At 38.7% G+C, this 27,128-nt stretch overlaps 1 protein-coding gene across 2 annotated transcripts in view; it reads right to left on the minus strand.

Moving 5' to 3' along the window:
• The window catches only part of FBN1 (fibrillin 1), a 141,669-nt gene that overhangs the window by 84,322 nt on the left and 30,219 nt on the right, over window positions 1–27,128 (minus strand). For both annotated transcript variants that reach the window (XR_009275121.1, XM_058811553.1), the window contains exons 7-8: window positions 6,715–6,912; window positions 3,359–3,484 (exon numbers count right to left, since the gene is read on the minus strand). Coding sequence is in view for 1 of the 2 variants with exons in the window: in XM_058811553.1 (XP_058667536.1) it covers window positions 3,359–3,484; window positions 6,715–6,912 (324 nt within the window). In the remaining variant the exon portion in view is untranslated. The remainder of the gene's footprint in view (window positions 1–3,358; window positions 3,485–6,714; window positions 6,913–27,128) is intronic.

Raw genomic sequence — 27,128 nt, forward strand, 5'->3', positions numbered from 1 at the left:
CGCAGCTGTATCTAATTACCACTGCCCTCATCTCCTAGGAACCTGGAGTTCTGCTGAGCTTAAAAACAGCTCACTCTTTTCCATGGTACCTACAAGAGGAATCAGAGCAGAGCAGAAAAGGAGGTTATTCTCTAGACTGATCAATGACATCTGCTTGTCACAGCCATCTACAAACACCCAGCTGCTCTCCTGACAGGGAGCGTCCAGCTAGAAATAATGGCATCAGAGGACTCTACCCAACCTCTCCTCCAGAGAGCTACGAAAACAGACACATGACTGTAATAATGATTTCACCAACCACAAAAATTTCTGAGAAGAAATACTTCAACACCACCCAACAGACCAAGGCAAGGAGTGAATAATACTGTAGTCATTAAAAAGGACTGGAAGAGTTTAATGTAATGCATAAATTGGAATTTGGCCCCAACAGATGGGGGAACACCCAAAGTCCCACAGGACCATTAATGAGCATCTTAGCAAGTAGAAAGGATCTCAGCTCTACTTCTTCTGTGAAGACAGTAATACAAAAACTAACAACTCCTGGTCTCCTAGGTAAAGCATGGGATGCTGTAATATTTCTGTGACCTCCTGCCTTTGCAGGAAAGAAGTGGAGGGACTGGGATGGCACAGATAAGCCAAGTCTGCAGACTCAGCCACCCTAAGTGGAGCAGCGCTCTGGGTCCCCTGTGCACACATTCTTCCCCAGCATCTTGCTGGTTGTCCTGATGTGGGTCACATTCCTCACTTGGGTGTGTGAGAGGGGTGTGACCTTTTTTTCACTGCTACTTCGAGGATGTTGCCAAAGACTCAAGTCCAAGTGCCCTGGGAGCACTGCTAAGAGACTTCTGGCTTCTGCTCCAAGACTATACACCACAGGAGTCCCACAAGTCTCAGTGACAAAAAAATGTGGAAATTGAATTTTGGTCTGAATAAAGCCCTTAATTAACAGAGAAAAATGCAATCGTAAATGGATCAGATTCAAGCATTTTCTGACTCAAATTCACTGATATTTATCTTAAAGTCAGGGTTGCCACTGTTTATATAGAGTCCGACCCTTTTAAAAGCGAAATCATCGCTCTTTATTTTAGGGTTGAGCCTAACCCAAACAGTATTTCACTATTTATATTAGTGTTGACATCCATATAAGCAACATTGTTGTTGCAAAGTATGTGAGTTTTACAAAGGTAAGTATATTTGATTTACTTGCAGACTTAAATGTGACTCTAGGAAAAATTACTCCCCCGGTCACCACAAAAAATAGAATTTACCTCAGCACTAGTGCAAGTTGAAAAGAAATAGTTATATCAAACAGTGAAATAATGTAGCAGTTAAAATACAGATATCCACCACCTATGCTAACAAAGAGATCCTTGGTCAACTTCTCCCCTTTTCTATCTTGTTGATTCTCTACCTGTCCTTGACAATTGCTATTATGATCTTACTTTAATGGAGACCACCTAAAAAACCAGTACTGTAATTCAGCAGGTAGCTCCCAGTTGAACTAAATCAGTGACCAAGGACATGTTATAACTGCTAGAAGTCCTACTTGCTAAATACGAAGTTAAACCAAGCAAACAATCAGATATTATTCATTATGTATCAGAATAATATATAGCTAATTGCTGTGAACCAAAAACCTTGTCTTATATTGACTTATAAAAATCAAAAGGTAATCTAGAAAGAACAGGACAGATGGGCTGTTGTTGCATGATCATGCTTTTAAATGTTGTGCTTCTATCTTATTACATGCCACTGGTATAAAGGTGGTGCTTTTAATTCTTTGAATTGTATTAATACCCACATAGTTTTAACTTAAATTGCTTGGTAATACAATATGAAGATGCAGTGAAAGTAACTCTGTCTGCAGAGATTCAAAAATCAATAGGTATGAATTTGAAGAAGGAAAAATCCATCTGATATTTGCAGCCAGGTGATCACTGCAAAGGGATTTCACAAAAGGGGAGGAAATTTGTGGCAGGATTTGGGAACACAGCAACCTACACCAGGTTCTTGAGCTGACTTCTTTAATGCTAGCAAGTGCAGGCTCTTAGGGTCGTTGCTATTTGGGGTTTTTTGTTATTTGGTTGTTGGTTGGAGTTTGTTTTTAAAATGATTCAGCAATTGAAAAATACCATCAAAATGTTTGAGATGCAGCCTACAGCTCTCAGCTTTTCATGTACTAATACTTAACAAGGCACATGTTCAGTCTCTCCTATTCACCACATTCTTGGTACTTCATCCACAGAAGGAAACACTTGCAATGTTGCTCTATTCTAAATGTAGGTTAGATTCTGCCAAAATTATTGGCAAGTCATATGTAAACCATGCTGTGTACAAGCTCTTCTGAAATTGCTCTCCCTAACCTGCAAATAAATTATAAAGTTTTGCCTAAAATAGCTATTTTTCTTTTGAAAGAGCAATTCATAATTCTTCTAAAATGACTAAAAAGTTTTGAGGGAACTTGATGCAAGAAAGGATGGTGAATGCATATCTTATTCTCACAAATAATTTTATTGTACTGAAAGTTGGCATTCCAAAATCACTAGCCACTTATGAAACTTGTCTACTGAAGTTAATTTTAGTCTAATGACTGAAAGTAGAATCAGTTGCAGAAGCTTAAACATTATCTGGACTTCACTGTAAATACAAATCGATAATGTGCAACTGACACATTTTAGTACTATGGTCCTTATCTACTCAAAATTCTCTTAAAGCAAAGGTGCCATCTATGCTTGATTATTATATTACAAAGAAAAAAAAATCCCATCAAATCACAGTAAAAAAAAAAATAGCATGATTCCATAATCACACACTGCAAATTTCCACACTAATATCTAGCACCTGCTGTACCCCCAAGTTAGGATGACTAGTAAGTGAAGATAAAACGTTTGTCCTTCTGGAATATATGCAACTGTAAGGCTGAGTTTAGAGCACAATCCAGCAGCCTTCACACAGCAGTGTCAACCCCTCACTTATGTTAAATAGATTCACCTGAGTAGGTAGGAATGTGTTGAATCTTCCAGTCATATACACTTTTTGGTCAAAAGATCCACAAAGAAACATGTGCCTCAAGCATTTCTAAAAGCAACATATCAGTTAGAAAGCATTTTCATGTTTAATGGTAGATGTACCTTCAAGTCTGAAATGTTACATGAATAAAAAGGCTATAAAGGTTGCAGGGCCGACATTTAACATTCTCTGCTCTGAGAGAAAGCACTCCTATTTGTATTTGTTGTGAATAATGCTACCTGCAGGCTCAAGGCAGAAAAGACAGTAAGTTTGTTACAAACTGTTAAACAAAGTCGGTCCTCCAAAAGAAGACACTCCCCTTTCAGAAGAAAGTTCTAGAAGTTCTTACCATCACATTTTTGTGTTACTTCATTAAACTTGTGTCCAGCTGGGCATTTGCACTCAAAAGATCCAACAGTATTAATGCAATTTCCCCCTTGACAGATCCCAGGGATGGCTTGGCACTCATCCACATCTGTGATATAAAAAAGGAAAAAACACCCACTTTTATTTCATTTCTCAAGAACAGCCATAACAGTTTGTCTACACAGAAATGAAATATGCCTAAATCCGTTCTTCACCCATCATAATATTATGATACTTGCTTGGGAAGACAGACACTAATTTTGTAATTACTCTATGCAAAATATGATTAAGTACAGTACTCTAAATATTTTCTGCAAGAAATCACATGGTTATTATTGTTACAGACATTAAATATCTAACTGCTATTGCTTTGTTTTTCCAAAACATCTGGGGAATGGTGTGCAGAAAACACAGCCTGCCAGAGCTCAAGTTTCTTTGAAGTGTCTAAAGCTGGTCACCCAAAATCACTTGCCCCCTTGAAAATCTTGGCAACTCCATCCAGTGCTGAGGCCACCAGCATAGAGGAGCAGTTGCACTGTGCATGGAGGGGGTCTCATGGAGAGGCACAGCAACTGCAGAGACATTTCTGATGGAAATTATTAACTGGACACTTCAGCAAGATCAGCACCAATGACATTAGACTGTGGTTAGGATTTGACTCAAAAAGTTTCATAGCCATAATTAATGCTTCAGGAGGAATTATTAATGACCTGGGTTTTAATAGGTTTTTCCCTATTATTTTTCTTTCTTTGCTTTTCATTTTTTCACCGAGGAAAATGAAACAACAAAGATGGTATCACAGGCTAGGTAGTAAGCTCAAGACAAACATTTTCAAGAGGCCCCAGTTTGTGGCCTCACAATTATTTTAGCATAACAACATGTGTGTCGTCACTTAGCTGCAGAAGTGTTGCTATGGCTTAATAACAGCTACAGAAACAAGGCTAAAGGAGGCAGAGGAGTGGCATTGCAATAGGACACTGGGGAAGTCTGGCTCACTGTCCCCAGGGGCTGCCCTGTCTCTGCTGCTCAGGAATTCCTTCAGGAGCACAGAGTACTCCACTCTCAGATTCTCTCATCTCCTCAGAAGAACCAGCTGCTGCTGCTAAAAACTGATTGCTTGAGTTCTTGGGCTTCACACTGACATAGGTTTCAATGCAGGGACACGAGCTGGAGGAGATGATGCCTTCAAATATCTCTTTATAAATCCCAGAGACATTTCTGTAATGTGTCTTGAAGTCTGAAAAGCAAAGTATTATGTCTGTAGAAAAGGCTGAGAGGCAATTTTCCTGGGAGCCACAAGCAGGAAGTCTCAGGAACGCCAAGGAGCATATCTGCACCACATGGCAGAGTGTTCTGCAAAGATCCCTGGCTGAAGGGATCCAGGGCAGGGGCAGCAGAGCAGAGCTGTCCCTGGGGGAACTGCTGTGCCTGGAGGTCACAGAACCAGCACAGCCTCAGCAGCCTCACAGCTGCTGGGACTCAAGCTACAGCAATGGGCTGTGCTTTAGCAACAGCAATCGGCCAGACTTCATGGCACTGCACTGAATTAAAAAACCTCAAAAACTAAAGAAACAGAAGTCATGCCTCTGAGTCATGATGTCTGTTTCAAAATCCCACCTTTCGGTTTTATTTTTCTTCTTTGTATCTTTAACAATCTCAGCTGTGATATTAATTTAACTTTCAGCCCAAGTCAAAATTTGGGCAGTGATATTCTATTTACTTTTGAAAATAACCTTGCCTACCCACCCTCATTATTTCTTTACTTTTTTTTTACTTTCCCACACAATAATAATGATTTCTTTTTCTCTTCAGAGAACCTGGATTTTATTTAACCTGTTTTTCTTTATTTAGATTGAATATGGATGTGAAATCCCTGAAATGCCTTCAATCTAAATGGATGTTATCTGATTTCAAAAGGATTTAATACAAATGCATGAAAAATAAAGCTAATATGTGATTCCATAAAAAATGTGTTGAAATTACAAACGCAATACTTAAGAAGGGAAAACTGGAAAAAGTCAAACATATTGGGCCAAAACTGTGTTGGCACCACATACAGATCAACATCAATGTAGCTGCTTGCTAAGAAATGTGCAGTAAGCAGAAGTATTCTTATTCCAAACTGCACAAACCCATTGGAGAGTTCACTGCAGCTTTCCCATGACACAAACAAGAGGGATATAACTAGGTGTGGCATAACTTCAGGGGTGTGGGCCACATATTTATGTACATAAGCTTTCAAAAGTGTCCACAATCTCAGTTCACAAATTCCTGCACAATTTAGTCCTGACCTTTACAGTGAGAGGGGGAACAGAATCACTGAGGTCAAAATATGGGCACTTCATGCAGTGCACACAACCATGTTGCTTATCTTGAAGTTCATCATGTCTGTCTGCAGGCACCAGCCATGACTTGGCATGTGACAGAGGGTATCTACATCTTTAATGCAATGGAATGCCTTGAAGTCCCTTCATAGGAATTTCATGATTATATAAAATTACTCATAGATTTAGAATCTTTATCTTCCCTATTTTCAAAAATATTGTAACTTATTAGAAAACATTAGACAGATTGAAATAAACTGGCCCCAAAGATATGGTGCTGGGAATGTATAATCCACATCAGTTTAATACATAGTTGCCCCTGTTAACTTTCTCCTGTTTCCTGTCAGACATCCAGACAATAAAAGAATTTATACAGCTGGAAGTATTAGAATAAAAGCCAAAAGCAGTGTAAGGACTTTCTACAGTAAGGCATGCTCTGAAAGAAGTAAGCAACATCTGGGTGGATTTTATTATTTGAAACAAATGCAAATGCATTTCCAAAATTGTATAAAATATATAATAAGGCATTACAAATGGCACGACAGGCACTTTTTTCCCAGGTCAAAGCAGTGGCGCTCAAGAGATAAGACATCCAAGATTGATCCAAGTTACACAATATTTAGCTAAAAAATCTCACACCAGGTAACTGGGGCATTATTGCCACAGGTTCACGTTTGCAGGTCCTGAGTGCTCTCTGAAAGAACAAATTCCTCCACAGAATGATCGAGTGGTACACTCAGAAAAACACCATTACAGAACCAAGGGAAAGCACTGCTGGCAGTGAGAAATTCATTAAGATGCTGGCTGCTCTCACATGACCTGAGTTACTAATGTACTCACTTGAACATCAGGCACTCACTGAATCATGAAGTAATGCATCTGACAGTGTTTTTCCATTCTTCACACATATAGCTGAGAATGGCTTAGGACAGGTTATTCACAGCAGTGTAACTCAATCAAGATTAATCCAGTAACAATTTCAGCAGCTTTTGGGGAAGCTGTGCTGGTAACTCACCTTGACAGGCCCCCGTTCGGATGTTTGGAATGAAGCCTCGGCGGCAGGGATGCGGCTGGGCAGGACACATCTCACAGGGGTGGCCCCAGGCTCTCCCAACAGTTGCACAGCACAGGGTTTTTGTGCAGACAATTCCACTGAGCTGGCCCTGGCACATCTGGTTGGTTACCAAAGTGAAGCAAGGGCCGGTCCTGTAATCTGTGCCAAAAACAGGAAACCTGATCAGCTTCGCAACAGAAATACACAACAGAACTCCTAATAAAGCAAAACAACAGCACGTTTAGGCACCTCTTTTTCACACAAACTGCCCACCAATCCAACAATTTATGTTTGAAGTGTTCTACAGAGGATTTTTTTCTCTGTCTTTAATTCAAGTCCACTGAAAACAAACTGTGGCTATTTTACCAGGAATGTTATATCTGTAGGTCCCCTGTCCTGCTTCTTATTTAATCACTCATAATATTCTTCCAAGGGTCTTTTCATCAGTTTCTTTTAGATATTCAGTGCATTATTTAAAAGAATACATATAAAAGAGTTAGGATATGTTTATTTCCACAGGTTGGATGGCTGTTCTCAAATGAGGCTCAAGGGAAGGAAATACAGACTACAGAAAGTTTTCTGAGGACAGTTTTCACTGCTATTCAGGCATATGCTGTACCAGATATGTGGGCAAGCTTTGCCTACAGCTGAATGGAGGGCATGTGGAACACATCTGCTTTGATTTGTTTATGGCAGGACAGGCCACAGCCAACAGACAGAATCGAACTGAGACATTAACAAAAAAACAGTAGGCTTCATTTTGTTCCACCCTCCAAGGGCAAAAGCCCAACAGTGGTACTGCCAGCTCCCGATGTCTCCTGGACATCCAGGGTGCACACTCCAGTTAATTCTTTCCAAGCAATTCTAAAATGCTTTTTTTGTTATGCTGCACCAGGACAGAGTCTAGCATCCTGTAAGCACAGACACCAAATTATGAACCTGTTGTTTCTTTGTACTGAAGCAGTTACACACCCTGAAGCAGTTATGCACCCTGAAACCCATCCTTTGGTAAATCTTCATGCCAACCAGAGCTGGTGTCTCCATATGCTGTAATTCTGATAACTCATCAAGCCATTCTGATACAATTAATAAAATAGCTTACAGAAATATAGCAAACAATAATGCTATATTGCTACTGTTATCTTCATCAATAAACATGATGGTATCAGAAAGGATATTGATTTAGATAAAAGGACTTTTCTCTGATGAACTCATACTAAGTGACACTAAGTATCATTTATTCTTCATTAACTATGTATCACTCCAATAACTGGCATTCTATCTAGCCTTAAAGGCTATCAGATTTCAAGTATAAAATTCCTGCCCTATTCCCTCCAAACAGTACAGCTACATTTACCAAACACTTCTCTCATCTTCCTCTAGCAATTCCATCAGTCTCATCATGAAACAAGTCAGAATCTCTGATATCTCTCTTGCCCTTCATTAATTAATTCCTTATCATCTTAACTTTCTTTGGCTTGGTATTTCTTATTGTGTCCCTTCATATCCCAAATGAATTTTCCACACTGCAGCTTCTATTAAGTTTTTACCTAAATTAATACAAATAAATCATGATCAATTATACCTATCAAATAAAAAAAATTATTTCCTAGATCGATTTTTCATCTTTGATCAAAATAAGAATATGGGCTTTACTCTATGCAAAACTCCCAATGCTGTAAGTCCAAATATTAAAACAAGAGACAACAATTTCTTTAGAAATGCCACAGTTTTGTGTTGGCAGCAGGAAATCTTCCGGGTACCTCCTAGAATGAAATCCCCCATTGTAGATTGTCCCTCTGCTGTTTATATATAGATGGGTTAGAAAGGAGTCATTTTGTTCTCCGGCGCAGTGGGAGCACGCGTCAGACAGTAGTGAATAACTCATCTTGTGTTTTATGGGGGGATATGAATGGATCAGCATTTACAATTGTTTCCTTTCAAGCTATAAATGACTAAGCAGGGGCTAATATGGCTTAGAAATATGGTGAATCCAATGAAGTTAACTTCATAATCATGCAAATCTTTCCACCAGGTCTCAGCAACAAGACGTGGGTTGAATATGCACTCAAAATCAAGCTAGTCCAGTTTGTTATTAATCAAGTTCATAACACTCCAGTATGGAGCATTACAGACTCAATTTTCACCAAATACTTTGCCTGGATAAATTTTACTCATAATACTCAGTTTTCTTCTAAATACAACTTCCCTTCTATTTTTTCAAATACAGTCTTCCACATTTTCACAACTAAGATTTTTCCTTCTCTATTCTTAATGAAAAATTCTAAAGGTCAAAAAATCCATATGAAAAAAGATCATTTGAATGTACATGCCAGCCTAAGGCCTCAGAGAAATCCACACACCAATTCATTTTTTCATACAGAGGCCAAATAGAAAAAAACTTTAAAATTGAAGTGTTTTAAATAGCAAGATTTTTCACTTTTTACAAGAAGAAGGTCTATGAGAAGAAAATGAGATTCTACTAAGACAGTAGCAAAATGAAAAGAGGATATGAGCTTAAAACACCAATCCTTATTTTGTAACATCAAAGTTTCCTTATACATTCATGTCATTTGTGATTATTCAAACTACTTCAATAAATAAAGCTCAAACACAAGGTACCAGTGACCAGTCAGGAGCTGGAGAGAGAGAAAGAAGGAAAATATATCCAGAAAAGCTATTACACAATTTGTATGGGTTGCTTTTTTTTACTCAAGGATAACTTCATCTTAACTGAAGAATGTTGAGGCTTGAAATGATTTTAGTAAAATGATTTAAGATGTGCGACTGGTAATTCAAATCTTTTGAGCCATTTGTAATGCAAACTTCAGCACGTGCAAGCAGCCCTCAGTAAGGCAGTAGCCACCATTATCTAACAATTTTATCTGCTTCTTTACATACTTCTTAGCTATTTTGATAAGGAATAATTCCACAGGGAGCTTCACAACTCAGAAGATGGTACAAACTGTAAAACCACATTACATTTATATACTGTCAAGAAGAGCAAGAGGTCAACAGAATGACACTGGCTTATACCACAACAATTCAGCTTATTAATTCACCAGGAAAGAATCAAGTTGAATTTTGATCTAGAGCTCATTCCTGTTTCAGTCAGAACCATCAAATAATTTTAGTTATCTTCTCAAAAGATCCTTCATATTCTTAAAAAGCAGCAGAGAGGCTGCTGAAATATGTAATCCTGGCAGACTTTGATCAAACCAAGCACAGCAATAAGTAATAACAATTGTTCCAAGTAATTCTGGACAGCACCAAAGACTACGAGCACTAGGGCAGTGCAAGACTTCTGGCACCAGACACACATCTTAAGCTCCTAGTTCACAATAACTTCTGCTTCATTTCAAGCACAATATAGTTTTTAATGTAAAAATAAAGTTCAAAAATGTTGTGAACTAATGGAACCTGGATTAAACAATTATGTTAGTGCAAGGAGGCTGGGTAAAATTTGGTCCCTCTATCCTCTAGGATTCACTATAAATATCCTAAGAAGAGTTCTTGATGTTTCAAGTTAACAGCCTGATTTTGCAAACTGATAATCACCTGTTAAGGGAGGGTGACAGACTCCTTCATCTCTCTTAAAATAAATGAAAATTGAATGAGTTCAAAGGTACAAACTATGAGGCTGCAGCAAGCCAGCATTTATCTGATCATGATCAAGACCTCGATCTCATTACAGAAAACAGCAAAATGCCACCTCCTTTTGCCATCACAGAAAAATGGCTAATGATAAAAGGAGTGGTGTTTTTCCAGCTCTCCGCAGGTAGAATGCACAGTTCCCCCAGTACCTAGGGCTGCAGCACTGCCTGAGCAGCAAACCCAGCTCCTCCCAGCTGTTTGCACCTCACACGGGAGAATTCAGCATCAACCCCAAACACAGCCAAGAGTTTCAGCTGTGCAACTGAAACTTCCCACAGCAACACAAAGCAGCAACTTCCCTTTCTCGAGTACAGGGAGAAACGGAAAGAAGGGAATATTCCATTATCATAAAATAATGAAAGAAAGGTCAGAAAGGGCTCTAAGGCAAGTGAAGTACCTTAAAGCTGATCATTAGTACAGCTTATTTTCCTGCCTAGCAGCACTTTTGTTTCTGCTGTTTCAAGGCTTGTTTGGGTTTTTTCACCAGCTGGGCACTAAAGAGGGACATTGGAAGAGAGACTGCACAGGGCAGAAACACCCTCTCATCCCTGCACAGTGTGACCCACTGCACTTGGCAGCCTGTTCCACAGCTCAGCCACATGCCAGGAAAGGGAGTCACAGTCACCTGTACCTGAGAATGCTCCTTTGGAAGCTGATCCCACACAGCCAAAGAATACACAAACAACTATACTGTCCATGGAAAAAACAGTGTCCATCACTGTAAGTTTCACAGTACTTCAGTCACTTCACTCTCTTCAGAGAAGGTAGCAAAACACTTGAAGATGATGGAGAAAACTATAATGGGCCTCATTTCTGAAGGCAGGATGTGCTGTGTCTGAAATAAGAACTTTTTAGTAAAATTTAAAGAATTGCAGAGATTCTTGCCACTGACAGAAGAAAACAGCATGACCAAGCTGACTGTAGCAGTGAGCATCACCATTGCAGAGTTACAGAACACAAAGGTTTAGCACTGCAGGCCTTATTTCAAAATCAAAGTGATTCTAGGTATTTTCAAACATGCTAAAATCTCCTGATTTTAGAGGACAGAGAGAACACACAAGAGGCTCTACATACACGAACCTCATCAAAAGTTAGTGCAAACCTCTGTGTGTCACTGTACAAAGAAAATAGGGAAGAGCAACAAGCTTGTAACTCATCTTCACTTGCAAAATTTTCCTGTTAGTCACTTGTAGACTTGAAATTGTATTGATCATTAAATTATATTTTGCATACAAGACCTCACAACTTTTAACTTCTGATCAGAAAAGTGAATGACCATGCTCGGGGATGGCCATGGGACAACTATAATTTACTTCCATCTTTTCTAATAGGGGACACCCTCACATCTCAATTCACAGACCAAATCAAGACCAGACCCCGACACATTCCCAAGTCAGTTCAATAAACTGACTTCCAACTATTTAAAAAGTCAGACACAATAATGCTCTGTCCACAGGTGACACTGAAAGGCCAGTTGATAAATGCATCCAATCACAACACACTTTTCTTTCCACACAGACCATTTCCTTAAATAATTACTCACTGTTAAGCACTCCCTGTCCTCTCCTCCCCCCAGCCAGACACCATTACTCACCCCAGTCAGATCCCAATGTGTCATCATTGGAAAGTACATGGCAAAGATATCAGAGGGTGTTCAGAAGGAAAGAAAACAAAACTCTGTAAATATTTAAAAACTTATTTCCTATGATGTCTGACACTTCTTACCAACGAGGTTTGGTAGGTTTGGACGTGGTATGTGAAGAAATTATCACCATGCCACTTCTGTCTGCTCCCTTCCAGTGCCAGAGATGGTTTCACATATAAGCAAGACCATTTCCCAGCTGCTGCAGTGCACAGCACAGCACTGAGCTCAAATGGCTGAGATTTAACACTGGCTAGTGCTAAGATGTCACTGGAACTAGGGACTCAGAGTGCAACATTCAGGCACAGTTTCTGGCAGGGATATAAACCTGGCAGCAGAAATGTCTCAAACTACTACAGCTGTGCTGAGGACAGATCACAGCTCCAAGTTGCTTCTCATTATTTTCACAAAGGTAAAAAATATCCAAGGAAGCATATCTAACACTGGTACCACAACTCTTTATTCTGTATTAGGCAGCCAAACAGTTAGTTACTGCCTCATATAACCCAACCCTTGGAATATTACCCTTTAATTCATTAATCTGATGACCCCATTTCTTCATGTCTTCCTCACCTTTGCTTGCTGCAAATTGTTCTCATATATTGACTTGCTGGCACACTTCAGCTTAAATTTATTTTCCATTCTGTAAGCTGCTTCACAAATCCATTTCTGCACAGATGATCTGTTTAACACGTCTATCTAGCAAATATTATCAAGTCTTCCTAGGACACTGGTTAAAGAATAGGACTTTTAAATAACAGCTTACTAATAATATGAGACTAACATTATCACTTACATTTGATGCACAGAAAAATTCAGGCTGACTATTTTATAAAGTATGTTGGCAATCTATTTTCCAGAACAAATATACAACTATTTTTATGCCAATTTTGTTCTTGCAACTGACCCAGTTCTCAAAGTCTGTAGCTGAAAAGTAATAACATTACAGTAATAAAATAAAAAAATAGTGTTCAAAAATTATTATTACAGAATTGGAGTGATTTGTTGCACACATTTTAATCCAACATGCAGACTAAGCATTTCACCAAAATCAAAGCCTTAGCTCTGTTGTTCCCAATTATGTGCAGCAGCAATCCAAATACAGAAAATTGTTACCACATTTTATTCTTTTCCATGATGAAGAAAACAGTAAGCAATGCAGCTAAATGTAGAATAACTTCTCATTTCTGAAGTCAGTTACCTGACAAACTCTAGCCTACCCTACTTTGCTGTATAAGCTGCAAATGACCATGTCTTTGCAGATTTTAATTTTTACAATATCTTTCACAGGCTAGCAACAATTAAATAAAATTCTGGCTTTATTTTCATCTCCCATTCTGCTAAAAAGTAACTAGCTTTGGTGACATATTTACTGTCAAGACCAGATGATTATTAAGGAGAATGGATTCTATTACAGAACCTTGCACGTTTCACTTAAAAAGAATGAGTTGACTGAAGTTTATCACTATTTTTTCAAAAGTGTTCTTAGGAGTGCCACGTTATAGAAACTCTCTTTACATACCACAAGTATTAACCATTCACTAGCATGGTGAAGACAAAGCTAGTAGACAAGCTCTGGGTATTTTTTTTTCCTTTGGCTGCAAAAGACACTGACTAAAGTAACTAAGACTATCCAAACATAGTGCAAACTGTTTAAGAAAAATAGAACCTAATGACTTACAGAATATTACATAGAGAGGCATCCAAAGAGAGGGAAAATGCTTTCAGACAATGCAATGTACAATTTAAAGAGATACTGCTTACTTTTACAAAGGAGATAGAGTGGTACAATACACTAGAACTAACCTTTTCTTTTCTAAAATGTAAAGTCTTTTGCAGTGCCATGAAACAAAATGCAATTGCAGAGCACTAGAATGGAACTCAGTCCAGAACTGAAAGCTGGTTATAAATAAAAAAGGGAGATGGGAGGGAGAGAGGGAACTGATTTGCAATGCTCAAGTTCAGTGAAACCCAGCAGGAGTAAACACACAGCAGGAATGGAGAGAAGTTGACTTGTTTTCAGTGCAGGAAGGCGTTAAGTGTAATAATGATGGTTTGAGTGTTGCAATGATATGTTAATTTAATGATACATGCACAAATAGCTTTTTTGGTCCTAACACAACCCTGAACTTCTGGCAGCTCTTTACCAAGGTGATTAGAACAATCAATATCTTTTATTCCTTTATAACAGGAATCATCAAACTTGTCTGAAGCAAGCTCCCTCTTTCCCATGATCCAAAAAGACCAACACTCCTGAGAAATTATAACAGTGGAAACCTTCCACTGAATGAAAGGAAGGGGCAAACAGATTGCATCCCTGTAAAGACTCTTCTCCACATGGCAGACAGCTCCTTGGCCAAATTTCTTCAACCAGACACTCACTCAGGTTTTTTGTATTCTCATATATATGCATTTTTGTGATATGATCTTAGTGATGACAGACTTGATATGATGTAAATATTTTTTTTTTTACACTTTCCAAAGTCTAAAGACTTTGGAAAAACTAATACTGTTCTTCTTGCGTAAAGCTGTAACACAGAGTTTTATATTTTATACAGCCAGCTAATAAGACATGAAAAATATTTGGAAAACACTGACAACACAGAGTATTTGATTTTTACAGAAATATTTTAACAATTATTTCACTTCATGGTTGCACAATAACCCACCAAAATCTCAGGAAGCATTAAAAATGTAAGTCATAACATACAAGAATTGCTTCAGACACTAATACCTCACCTCTAACTCCATGGTGAAACACATCAACTACCTAATTGAAATACCATGCAACCCTCTGTGTTACAGGATCGGATTCCTTCCTCAATGAAACTGTGGCATCACTCTGTGTGTACACCAGTGTATTCATGACCAGAATCTGGATCATTTTGCATAACCACATATATGGAATTTGCATTAAGACTGTGGTCCAAAAATAAACACTGCAATAACATGCACTATTTAACTCTGAATAAACCTGAGGTGTCTCTGTTGAAATGTTACAGAAGACATATCATAACTCTAGAATTATCACATGTATTCAATTTCTGTTACTAGAAATAAAAAACCAAGAAGGCAAATGATCCAATCTTGATTCACCAGTTTTCAATTAAGTAAGTGTAATTTTATTAAATATATATTATATCCACCAATATAAAGTACATGAGATGCTAATACATGTGTTTCATTACTCATATTATTGTTTAAGGCCTTCTGTCATTCTTATCTTCATTGACCACTTGGTTGAAGGAGCCTTCTCTTTGCTTAGCACTAATGGGTGGATGTCCCCCAGCATCAGTAAAGGACAGGCCTCAAGTGACTGAGGACCCTCACATCTTTAATCTATGATTACAGAAAATATTTATAACAATTGTCAATTAAATTCTTTGTAAAACCACATCAAAAGTCTGATTTTCCCAAGCAGTGAGAGAGTACAGAATAATAATATCTTAAAATGGGAAGGATGGTGATGGCGAGGGATATTAATCCACAGACAACTCTCAAACTGAGGGTCGAGCTCTCTTCTTACTTGCAAGCAAGCTGGAGAGAAGAGCAAAAGGTCTCTACTGACTCCCATTAACGATGTAATGAAGAGCACTTTTTGGTTCTTTAGCTTAAGTTAGTAATTAGTCAAGAAGAACTGCAAGTGTTTAAAAGACTTTGAATTACCATGAATACTCCAGATAAATACTGGAAAGGTTTCACACATTTACTGAAAGTGTAAGCAACTCCACATTTCCACATTCTTAGCATATTGTTTAACACTTTTAGTTTTTAATAGCAGCTGTGCTGATGCCTTTGGCCTTTTCTCACTCATCACACTTGCTCTGTATACACTATTTTAGTCCAACAGATATTGCAAATCTATTTTTACCTCAGCACTGGAAACTGGCATCTCTTCTACTTGTTGAAGAGAATGTCAGGTCCTAAGTTTTCATTTGCCTCCACATGTGGGACAAATCATTACAACTTGGAAACAGTCACCAGCCTGAGTGCCTTCAACAGGAACATTCGAGATCTAGGACTCCAGTCCCAGCAGTTTTTTCTTTCCTCTCTGTTAGATAGAACTGCTTGGTTTTGTGAGTGCCCAGCCATGACATGCAGCACGAAGCCTGGGTCCCAGTTACAAGGGAAAGGTTACATTCACTGTCTTTGATGAGAGAACAATCATTCAGTGGTGGAATCTCATTGCCTGTAACTGTATGAACATTCCCTCACACAGAAAACAGCCAGTGTTTGGGGAAGAGAGACCCAGCCAGCTTCAGAGGCCTCTTGTGGTTCAACCAAAGCTGGGCCACAGTGGTTCAACCAAAAGTGACCCACTCCAGTTGTAATTTACTAATTATGTGCTTACAAGGAAGAGCATCAGAATCCTGGAAACTGCTGTGTGTACTGAATGGTCCATTCCACTGATCATCATTTTAAATAATTTCTCATTTATTTTAGAAAACAATGTTTCTCTCACCTTCATGCTGCATAAATCCCATCAAAGCTGATGGGTTTTTTTCCATGACAATCACTGAAATTTATCTGTGTAAATGCACACAACATCTGGGATTAATAGTTTCAAATAATGGAGGTCCTGAAGTGGCCCAGAATATACATGAGAACCAGTGAGAACTAGATAAGTAATTTTTTTTTGGGGGGGGGATGCAGGAGAAAGGAATCAGGGGTTCAACAAACAAGCCAGGTGTCTGTGAATAACTAACCAGTGTACTGAAGGGAACAAAAAAGCTCTGGCCTGTTCTTTGTAGACTACCACACACTAACATTCATTTCAGGCCCAAAATGGGAGATCCCAGTTGAAGAAGGGGGATGGTTACATATGTACACATATTCACTCACACTTGCACTTCTTTTATCCTCCTCCATTCAGGGTACAGATTCAAGCTGAAGTTTTGTTACACTCTGGCTACACGGAGATGTTCCAAAAGATAAGCAAATACTCCACATAATAGGAATCACTCAGATTTAGGTCAGCAAACTGCAAGCCTCACTAACTCCCAACACAGGAATACTTAACCTTTGCATAGCACTGCAGCGTTAGCCTGTCATGCGAGCCCAGCCTCCCGCTCTGAGCTTGCACCACACGGCGCAGTGCCCTGCACAGCCTGGCGGAGCCACGCATCGCTGCTAATGCATCCTGATGGATGAGCAGCACCACAGCCTAAAACACATGAAAATCAGAGAGCCACAGACAACACAAGCCCTCTAAACACATTTTCCATTCTTAAAAAAATCATTAAAATGCATTGAACTGAAGTATAGTCTTTATAAATTTAACTATGTTATTTATTGATAAAATAGCAATTTATGTAAATTTTACAAAGCCCTTACAGGCTTTGCTTCTGTTTACAGATAAAAGTATCCGCAGAAACTGCTGCTGATCCAGATGCCTGTCTAATACATAATACTTCACAGCCTTGCAAAATGCTGTGTATTAAAGGTTGGAAACTGCTTTTTGGCCTACTTTCTACACTGACATACTGAAAAGGAGGGAGAGTCTTGTGGTTGAGACACTTGGCTGGGACTGGGATGACCTGGGTTCAGTTTCAGACGCTGCTGCAGACTCCCAGTACATCCTTGCACAAGTGACTTAATCTCCCTGTAAATTAGCTCCCCACATGGAACATGGGGCTGCCAATATTTCTGGATGCTGGTGGGGCTTTTTCCTATTTAGACTACACAGGCTTTGGGATGCAGACTTGTGTGTTCTCTGAATGATAAAGGGAGCCTCAAGCTGAGTTCAGGCCTCTTGGAATTACTCTAATAAAATGAGAAAAGATCTTTCATGTAAAGTTTTTTTTTGTTTTGATTCTTTAAGGTTTTATGGTGGTTGGGTTTGGGGTTTTTTCTTTTTTGGAGGAGGGATGGTTGTGGTATTTTATGGGGGTTTTTAATGTTCAATTAATTGTCAGTTTCTAGTAAAACATGAGGAATTTGCTCCTGACATTTTCTGTACTGGGTGAGTGCAACAGCAGCAGAACACATTCCATGGAGCAACTCATGCACAATCAATTAGGTCGTCTAATTAATTTTCCAACTCAATAGATGCTATGAACTTTTTTTTTCTTCAGAAATATATCTACACACATATGTAAAAGCAACGCAAAAACTTCTAAAAGGAGAGGAGAAGGACTGATGATATTCACTTGAAAGGAATGGGCTGCTACATGGGAGCAATGTTCTCTCACATGAATTCATATTTCTGTCATGAAGGGAGAAAACACATATGGGGGGCACAAGAGTATTTTCCCATTGACAAGGTTATGTAGTTACCATTAGGGACTGACTTGTTAATCAGTATTTAGAGTAATTTATGATATTAAGTTACCCCATAACTAGGGAGAATAAAAACATGTGGAGAGAAAAAGACACATTTTAAAAATAGGTTTGAATCAAATAGGGACAAAAACTGTAGATGTTTACAGGGGGTTTAACCACATATTACATCAGATGTGCTACAGCATCCAACAACAGGTATCTGTTTCTCTAGTCCTAGCTCAGCTAAAACTTCAATCAGCATCACTGTGCCTGAATAAGGACTCTGGATCAAAGATTGAAAGAAGCAAGACAAAAATACCCAGGCCAATTTTTTGCCTCCTCTCACAGAGTTTTACAGCAGCAAATTTTCAACTGCCATGAATTTTCTCTGCACTTCCTTTCCCATCATTGTGATCACCCATAAGTCCTTATTCCACACTAACATAATGAAGTGTTTGTGGGACCAGAGTTATAATTGTGATGTCTGGATTAAAACAGTGAGTTGTGACATTTCTAAGAGTCCTAAGGGAGATGACAGTGAATTATAGAGAATACACAGACACTTGATAGTCCACAATTATGGGAAAAAAAGGCACAGAAGCACAATAAAGTGCTTCAGTTGTGGTTTTACTATGGGTGTTTCTATGGAAGCATAGACTAGATTTATAAAGAACTTATAAAAATATCCAAAGCAAATAAAAAGTGATAAACATTATAGCTTCTCCAACCTGTACCACAAATCAGTATTCTGTTAGTAACTGTTTCAAACAATGTGGCTGCTAGATCAGATGAACAGACAGGGGAGAGACAGCAAGCTCTGGAAAAGATACATACTGCTTGTAGGTAGGGGAAAGCCAGAGCAAAAAGCCTTCAGGGAACAAGTGTGAAGGAAACAAGGATACAAAGAAGCAAAACAGCAAAAGAGCAGAGGGACGAAAAACAGGAAGGCAGCAAAGACGGGATGGATCAAAGCAAATCTAAGAAATGAGTGGGAGGCACAGAGACAAGGAGAGATAAACAGTGGGAGCCAGCAGACACCATGTGTGAGAAGGGGAGAAAAGGGAAAGGGAGGGAGGAAAAGGCTGGCCAGCCCCAGAGCTTCACCAGCTGACCAGGACAGGGAAGTTTGCCAGGACAGGCTGGCCAGCCTGGGTTAAAATGAGGGCCAGAGAGCCAACTGGCAAAGAGCAGCCAGGCAGCCAAAGCCATCCGGGAGAGGAATCTGTGTATGGAGCAGGGTGGGCACAACCCCAGCTGCACCCGGGAGCGGGGTGAGCCCAGCAAGCACCACACAGGGGAATGGGCAGGAGCAGCTCCAAGAACAGCAGTGAGCAAGAAGCAAAAAGATGCCTGAGAACATCCCAGCAATAGAGTGAGCATCTCACTGACACATCTGGCTATGCACTCTGAAATACTATCCACTAGGATCATTGGGTGGCCAAATATGAATAAACAATGACTACACAAATTGCAGCTATTAACCATCCCTTTTCCCAAAAGGCATTTTCCTCCCTTTTGTAGGGCTGATATCTGTATTTGTTGTCTACTTTGATATTTTCAAGATGACACAGTACAAATTATGTACCCCAATATTATTTATATAGTTAAATGTCATAATCCTAAATCAAGAAAAACAAACACCAGGCCAGTGATAAATAAAAATATGAGCTAAAAAAGGCGTTACAAACTACATGAAGAATGGCCTAATCGAGCAGTGACAACATTCTGCTTATCTCTTCAGTCAGGCAGCTCCTATCCATCCATCTCAAAGAAATAAAATTAACTATACTGAATAAGAAAAACATTGAAAGCTCTTACTAAAGGATTTCTACTAGATAGTAAAAACTTGTGCTATCTTCTGAAAGAGTTTTTACACTAAAGGAACAATAATTGAACAATTTAGTGGATTAGAATAAAACATGACAAGGTCTAACTGTTCCTATCTTCAGAGCTACAATTTATTTTTTAAAAAAAGCAGTAAGGTGTGTGTACGTATGTATATGTGTATATATATATATATATATATATTATTTCTGAGAAGAACAAGTTTCATTTCACAGTCAAAACAGACTGTTACGTGCATCCTGTTCATTTTTTTCTCCCCAACATTTTCCTGGTGTAAATCAGCATCACAAAAAGCAGGTACTTAAATTAATGGGTGATCCTGTCAAGGAATCAGGACTCAGAGAAAGAACAGAAGGGAAGTAATCCAGGTGTGGGTAGTGTCTCAACCTTGACCTTACCTTTCAGGATATAGGACCTGCTCCACACCACCAAAACTCCTGAGTATGTTTTTCCTTTTAACTTCACTGGGCTTTGAATGAAGTATCAAGCCATCAGGAAGCCAGTGATCCATGAAACTGCCTTACCCTCAAACCAAAAGAGATTCACAGCTGAGACAGATGATATTCTAGGTAGTAAAAGTCAAATTCTGCTTGGGACCAAGTGCAAGAGAGCAGCACATGCCAGGCAGCACCCTGGGGTTCCCACAACTAGTAAGAGGAGGGAGGGACAGGGAAGCAGGAGGGAAGAGGGAGCAGTGAGGAGTTATGAGGGGGAAGCATACAGAGTGCAGCATAATGCAGTTTAAAGTTCCTCTGTGGGAGCTCTGGTACCTGCCTAAGCTGCAAGGTTTAGGATTTGTAGTGCCAATATAAATTTGTACCTAAAAATATAGGAAATATTTTCTTTTAATTTTTACTGGAATGGGTACATTTAACAATCCAGGTGGTCATCACTATAGATGTGATTCACTTCCAGCAACATTAGTAGAACAACAGACTGTTCTGTGGGCTGTCTAAAGTTTCAGCTGCTTGTAAACCAGCACTGTGGGAAAACTTTTAGGTGGCTTTAAAAAAATTCTTGTAAAACAGTAGAAAGCTCATAATTTAAGACAGTTCAGTGGAAGAGAAACTTCCTCCTGATAATAAGAAATATTTTGCACTACATCCAAAAGGCAAGTAGGACTTCCTCCAGGAATAATGTCTTTTATCCACATCATTCTTTGTCAGGAAAGTGTCTGAATGTCTGTTTTAATAATTAAGTTTCAGGTTTCAACTACACTTGTGATAAATAATATTCACAGGAGAAAAATGTTTTTAGGGCATCAAATAGTTTAGTCTTATAAAATAAAATAAGCTTGTGGTGGTTAAACTACCCTACATAAGAACATTTTATTAGGGTGTGAATATACTATAAGCTTAAGTTATAAAGATATTTAGCCCACACGTTCGAAATGAGATAACCACTGGATTGGAACTCTTGCCTGGCAGCATGCTGATCTCTTTCTTCCTCCTATTTCATTTAATTAGCAACTTGAAATGGATCAGCAACTTTCAAACAGCTGATTAAAATCCCTGTTCACAGAAATTATCTTGGTTACTTTTCACATGAGCATCAGGCTGCCCCTCTGCAGGGCAGTAACTCTGCTGTGACCTCATTCCACTTTGGAAAAGGTGTGGAGAATCACTGCACCTTGGGTACTGCATCTGCACCAACATCCCCCACTGCAAACCACACACAGTACTGACCACTTGAATAAAAACAACAAACATAAAAAAAAGGCACAAGGACATCACCTCAGCAAAAAAGCAAAGTCCAAAACTCTTATACATCTGCTCAAATTTGAGCATAACCTAAATCCTATTAAAATGCAAACATTTTCTTTAGATTTAAAAGAGCTACTTATGCTTCATCAGAGGCTATTGGAAGACACATATACAAACTTGTCTAGGTGTTAATCAATGTTCATAAACATACTAGCATTCTAAAAGTGCTTTAGAAATGAAAATATCACATGAAAGACTCTGTAAGTGGCACATAAGCCCAAAAGGAAAAGAACAGTGTATTATAAAACTGAAAGAGGCCGTACTGATTTTCTTTGCTATTTACTCTACTAGAGTATTTCTCACTCATCATCTTGAAATCCCTAGTTGTATTCAATAAATACCATTCCATATAATGGTATTTTCTATCCACTATAACCACAATCTTCACTAAACATATTCATATTTGTGGCTTATGCATTTAAGCACTTTTGACTTTTATCCAAAATCACTGATTGATATTATTGTGTGGTAGCACAGCATAGCTCTAATTGCCTTCTCAATAACATTATTAAAATCTGGCTGACAAGATTTGATCAAGTCTCTCTGACCCCTGATTCAAAGCCCACTTAGGTCTTTGGGCATCCTTTTCTTTTATGTGAGTAGGTTTTGGATCACTTCAAGAGTGACTGTGAATTTTTCATCCAGGCTTCACCTCTCTGAACAATGTCAAGACTTCTACCTTTAGGTTTAAAATACTGCCTGAATGTCTGAATATAAAGCTAATATATAGGCACAAGTGTGTGTGTGTGAGTGTGTAATGCAGGTATAACCTGCCCTCTGGACATAGCAAAACAGGCTGTAGAATAAACACAAACCATTCCCTGCAGGGTTCTGGCAATAGTTTACACTAAGTGGCAAATCATTACTGCTTTAGATATTTCTTGAAATGCCAGTCATCTTGAACTCTTCTGGTATTTCCTGGGGTGCAAAGGGCAGTTGCCTAGAAATTTTGTATGTGGTATTTGATGCCAAATCACTGTGTAACATCTTATAAGACTACCTAAATATTTATGAACAAAGAATACAAGTTATATATGCATATTCACAAACCCAATCTAATTTGTTTAACTAATTTGAGACAGTAAAAAACTCAATTCTCATATCAAGAACTCCTTCAGCAGACAAACATGAAGCAGTCTCTCAGTAGTGAGAGACATTAAAAGGAGCTCGTGTAAGCTGCACTCCAGGCAACTCCCACTGAAGTGTCAAAAATCAAAACTACCTTAAATTTTCTCAGTAAGTCTCACCTCCATTATGCTGAATTCAAAGGGAGTTTATTTATTCATTCATTTATTTCAAAGAGGACCAGGATATCAGTCCTAATATATCTGGGGATAGTCGAATCATGGATGCAAAGGCTTGCTGCTGCTGCAGAGCGACAAAGAGAAATTCCTCCCAGCTTGAACTGAAACGGACATCAACAAGGCAGGCTGCAGGAAGTTGTTATTTCTGCTCAAAATTCTAAACAGCTGTTTTCAAGGCAGATTAAAAGATTTTTCAATGTTTGGATTCAACTCAAGAGCTTTATCTAATGCATACTTTGTATTTGAGTATTTGTTGAATTAGAAATTTAATAGAGCAGTTGAGTATTTTAAAATCTTTTGGAAGATGTGAAAAAGGGATGTGAACTCTAGCACACCCTGTAAAACATAAATTTCTTACCAAAAGAATATGTTATTCATGTGCTCTGTACATTAGGTCAATTATTACTCACTTTCTTTGGAGAACCACCAAGTGCCTCCACCCTTTATAACAGAGCACTGTAATCAACTGTAGTAAGAATAGCAGAATTATTTTAATACACACCGGTGGCTCAGGCCTGAGTTCAAGAAGGCTTGAACAGTAAGAGACTAAGAAGGATTTGCCATCATCTTTCCTTTTTAAGAGGGAAAGAAATTAATGTTTCCTTGTACACCTCTGTAAATAATTTCAATTGCACATAAATAGGGAACAATTTACAAAAAGGAATGCTTTAAATCTGACCTCCAATTTAAACACTTCAGTTATTTATTGACAAATTCCATAAACAATCTGATACCAAAACTTCTTCCACAGCACGTCCTTCATTTCCGCTAACCCAATTTAACCTCTCATCTTCCTCGCACTCAGCAGCTGTACAAAGCACTTTTTTTGTACTGACATCAGCAAGTGACTGAAGTGTTAGTGCTAGATTTAAAATGCCTTCTAAAACCACGACATTTTGTATTGAATTTGGAACCAAGTTTGATACAACTTGTACTGTTATTTTAATATAGTATCACCTTTCATTAAACCATATCTTGTTGGGTTCCTGCTGGGACCTGAGAACTGAAATAGCACAAGGTTTAATGCATGGCACTTCATTTTGTCCAGCCTGGCTCAGGCCAAGAGAAGCATTTCAAATTATTTAGATAACCACACAGATTAAATACCCAGCAAGACAGCTTGCTAAGTCATTCATCATTTGCCATTCCTGGCCTGTGCTTGTGTCTAGCAATGTTTTCACTAGAAGAGCCATTCAGATGAATGGAATGCACATCTCCACTGAGTCTCCCCTGCCCGAGCAGCAGTCTAAAAACGTCTCAACCTGCCTCCAATGCTCTTTTCCCCAGATATGTGAAAACTGGCTAGATCCTCTTTGCCATCATCTTCTTTGCCTTATCTTCCCTTCTCACCTGTACCTCTTGCCTTTGCTTTATGAGCGCTATAACTTGACCAAATTTTAATGTATTAAAACATTATCGTCTCCTTACTTCAATCCCTCAAAAAGTTCACATAAACCCTCCATCACTGAGGTACCCAGCTGCTTCCTAAATCAGGTGGAACTAGCAAGTACCTAATAGGTGTCCCCATCTTTTTGTATTAAGTGACAAGCAAGTAACTACAATTAGTGTCAAGTGCAAACAGGAAAACTCTCCTGACAGTGTGTCTGTAGTTATTAGTATTATCTGGATTTAAAACCATTCCCTATTCCACACCCCATGAACCACTGTAGTTTTGTCAGCTTATTCTTCATTTTTAAACTAACTGTTCCATTTTTAAAATTTTATTAGGCAAGTACATTAGATCTCATCAGCATAACATGTGCTTTCATTTCACAGCACTCAATCAATCACTGCCACAGGAAAAACACTCTCTGGATAACAGAACACACAAATATGAAAAAAAATCCACAGAAGATCCAGAATTATGAGCACTTAGACAATGTTAGCACTGGACCTTCAGTGCTAACACTGGACCTTAAATAGCTAATAGGTCTGATTGGTACAGCTGGAGGTGCACAAATCACAGACTAACACATACTTTAGCATATTTTCCACAGTCCTGGGCAATCTGCTCCAACTGATCCTGTTTGAGCAGGGGAGTTGGACTAGGTGATGTAAAGAGGTCCCTTCCACTCTAAGCAATTCTGTAAGCTGAAATACAGCTAGAAATTGCCCTCTCTCCCTTTAAATCTTGCAGTTCTATTTTTGAAAGAATGTAAATGCATTGTTTGCATTGATAGGCAGGAGTTACCCCACTAACCAGCAGATATGCATTTTGTTGTGCTGCCTGTTTTTGCCAGAGATAAACTGCTTTTCCAAACCTTGCTGAAAATTCAGCTATCAATAGATTCAATGGAGCAATTGTAAGTAATGGGACCGAGATAAAAGGAGCTAGAGCAAAAGCTGAGGGCTTAATCTTGAGACCAAAGAGTACTAGGAGGTCCCTGTGCATACAGAAATAAGGAAAATGGTAAATCTTGTAAAATATCACTGAACTTATGACCACTGCTGCAATGCCAGCAAGGACACCTCTGGCTTGGTCCCATGCTGTGTGCAGTGGGGCAGGATGAAGGCATCAGCCACCACCTCCCCAAGGAGGCAACAACTGTGAGCACACAGGCTTCTCCTCAGCTCCTGCCTCCCTATGACTTTCAGCACCTCTGTGTCAGAAGAAAAAGCCCTAGAGGGTCACAGAAGACCATTCATTCCAAGGAGTAAGGAGCAAATGGGGACAGCACTGAACACCTGGCAATCACTGGGTAAACTTTGCAAAAAAAACATAAACATTGAGGACAGGATCATTATAAAACATAACCGAGATCACTTGGTAAGCCAGGCTTACTCCAGTAAATGCTTTTTAAAAATTGAGGCACACACTAAGTTAAAGATTCAGGGACAAGTAAAACAGTGCAGAGACCCCTCCTTCAGAATAGGAGACCTATAATGTGAATTACACCACCATGGAAAGAAATGAAGGCTATAGCACAGCAGACTCAGTTCCATTAACCTACCTGCACTAGTTTAGTTTGGGTAATGCCTGCAACAGACACAAAGTAAATGTATAAGACCACAACCAAAACTCAGGTGCTTAAAAAGGTTTACATTTCTTAAAATATAAACCCACCTGTATATATGTGTAAACACACATGCACTTTTAATAACTTTCATGCTTTTTAAAATTACATATATGTAGCCTTTACACACTTAGCCACAGTGAAGGGAAATACTGAATCTTGGTTTCTTTACATAGCAAAATTCCACCTTTTTTTCCAAAAGAAGTTTCTTCTGGATAAAGAGTGCAAAGCCAAGCTCTGTTTTACAGCAGAGCAGAATTTGGAGAGTGATATTTCTCTCAGGGCTCCTTTCTTTTCAGACCTTATTTAGGCCTCTTTTCTTTTCCTACAGCATTTCTCTAAAGTGCTAAACTGTACAAGCTATCATAAAAAAAATATATAAAAACTACTCAGTCATTATTCATGAACCTCTCAAGGGCAACTGGAAGTGAGAATGTGTCTGTCCTTACAGCTGCTCTTAGGTAGCTGTTTCCCACAATTTTTTGCAGCTTTTATGCTGATACAGGGTAGATCTCTTTCTAAATCTAACAGTTTACTTTAGAAAAGTCTTTTTCTTTACAGAGATTTCAACAGCTCTGTTGCAAATACATAGCAAAAAATCTTACATGTGTCAAAACAGTTACACTGACCACTTTGAGCACTTAAACATCTCTGCATTTTCATTAGCATTTTGCAGCTGACCTACATAAAAGAATTGTTTTAGTTGGAAATGCCTTCATCAGTTTACCCTTTCATTAGGTTAGATCTATGTTTTTAAAAGAGGTTTCTTTTCTTTTTTAGAACTGGCCATCTAAAAAGTTTTAGATCGCTTGTAAAAACAAAGAAAAAAAAGTAAGTCACAAACTCAACTGAGGCATCATGCATACTGATACTTGCTTCTGTGGCAACTATA

Source organism: Ammospiza caudacuta, chromosome 10, assembly GCF_027887145.1.
Source record: "Ammospiza caudacuta isolate bAmmCau1 chromosome 10, bAmmCau1.pri, whole genome shotgun sequence".
Classification (NCBI taxonomy): Eukaryota; Metazoa; Chordata; class Aves; order Passeriformes; family Passerellidae; genus Ammospiza; species Ammospiza caudacuta.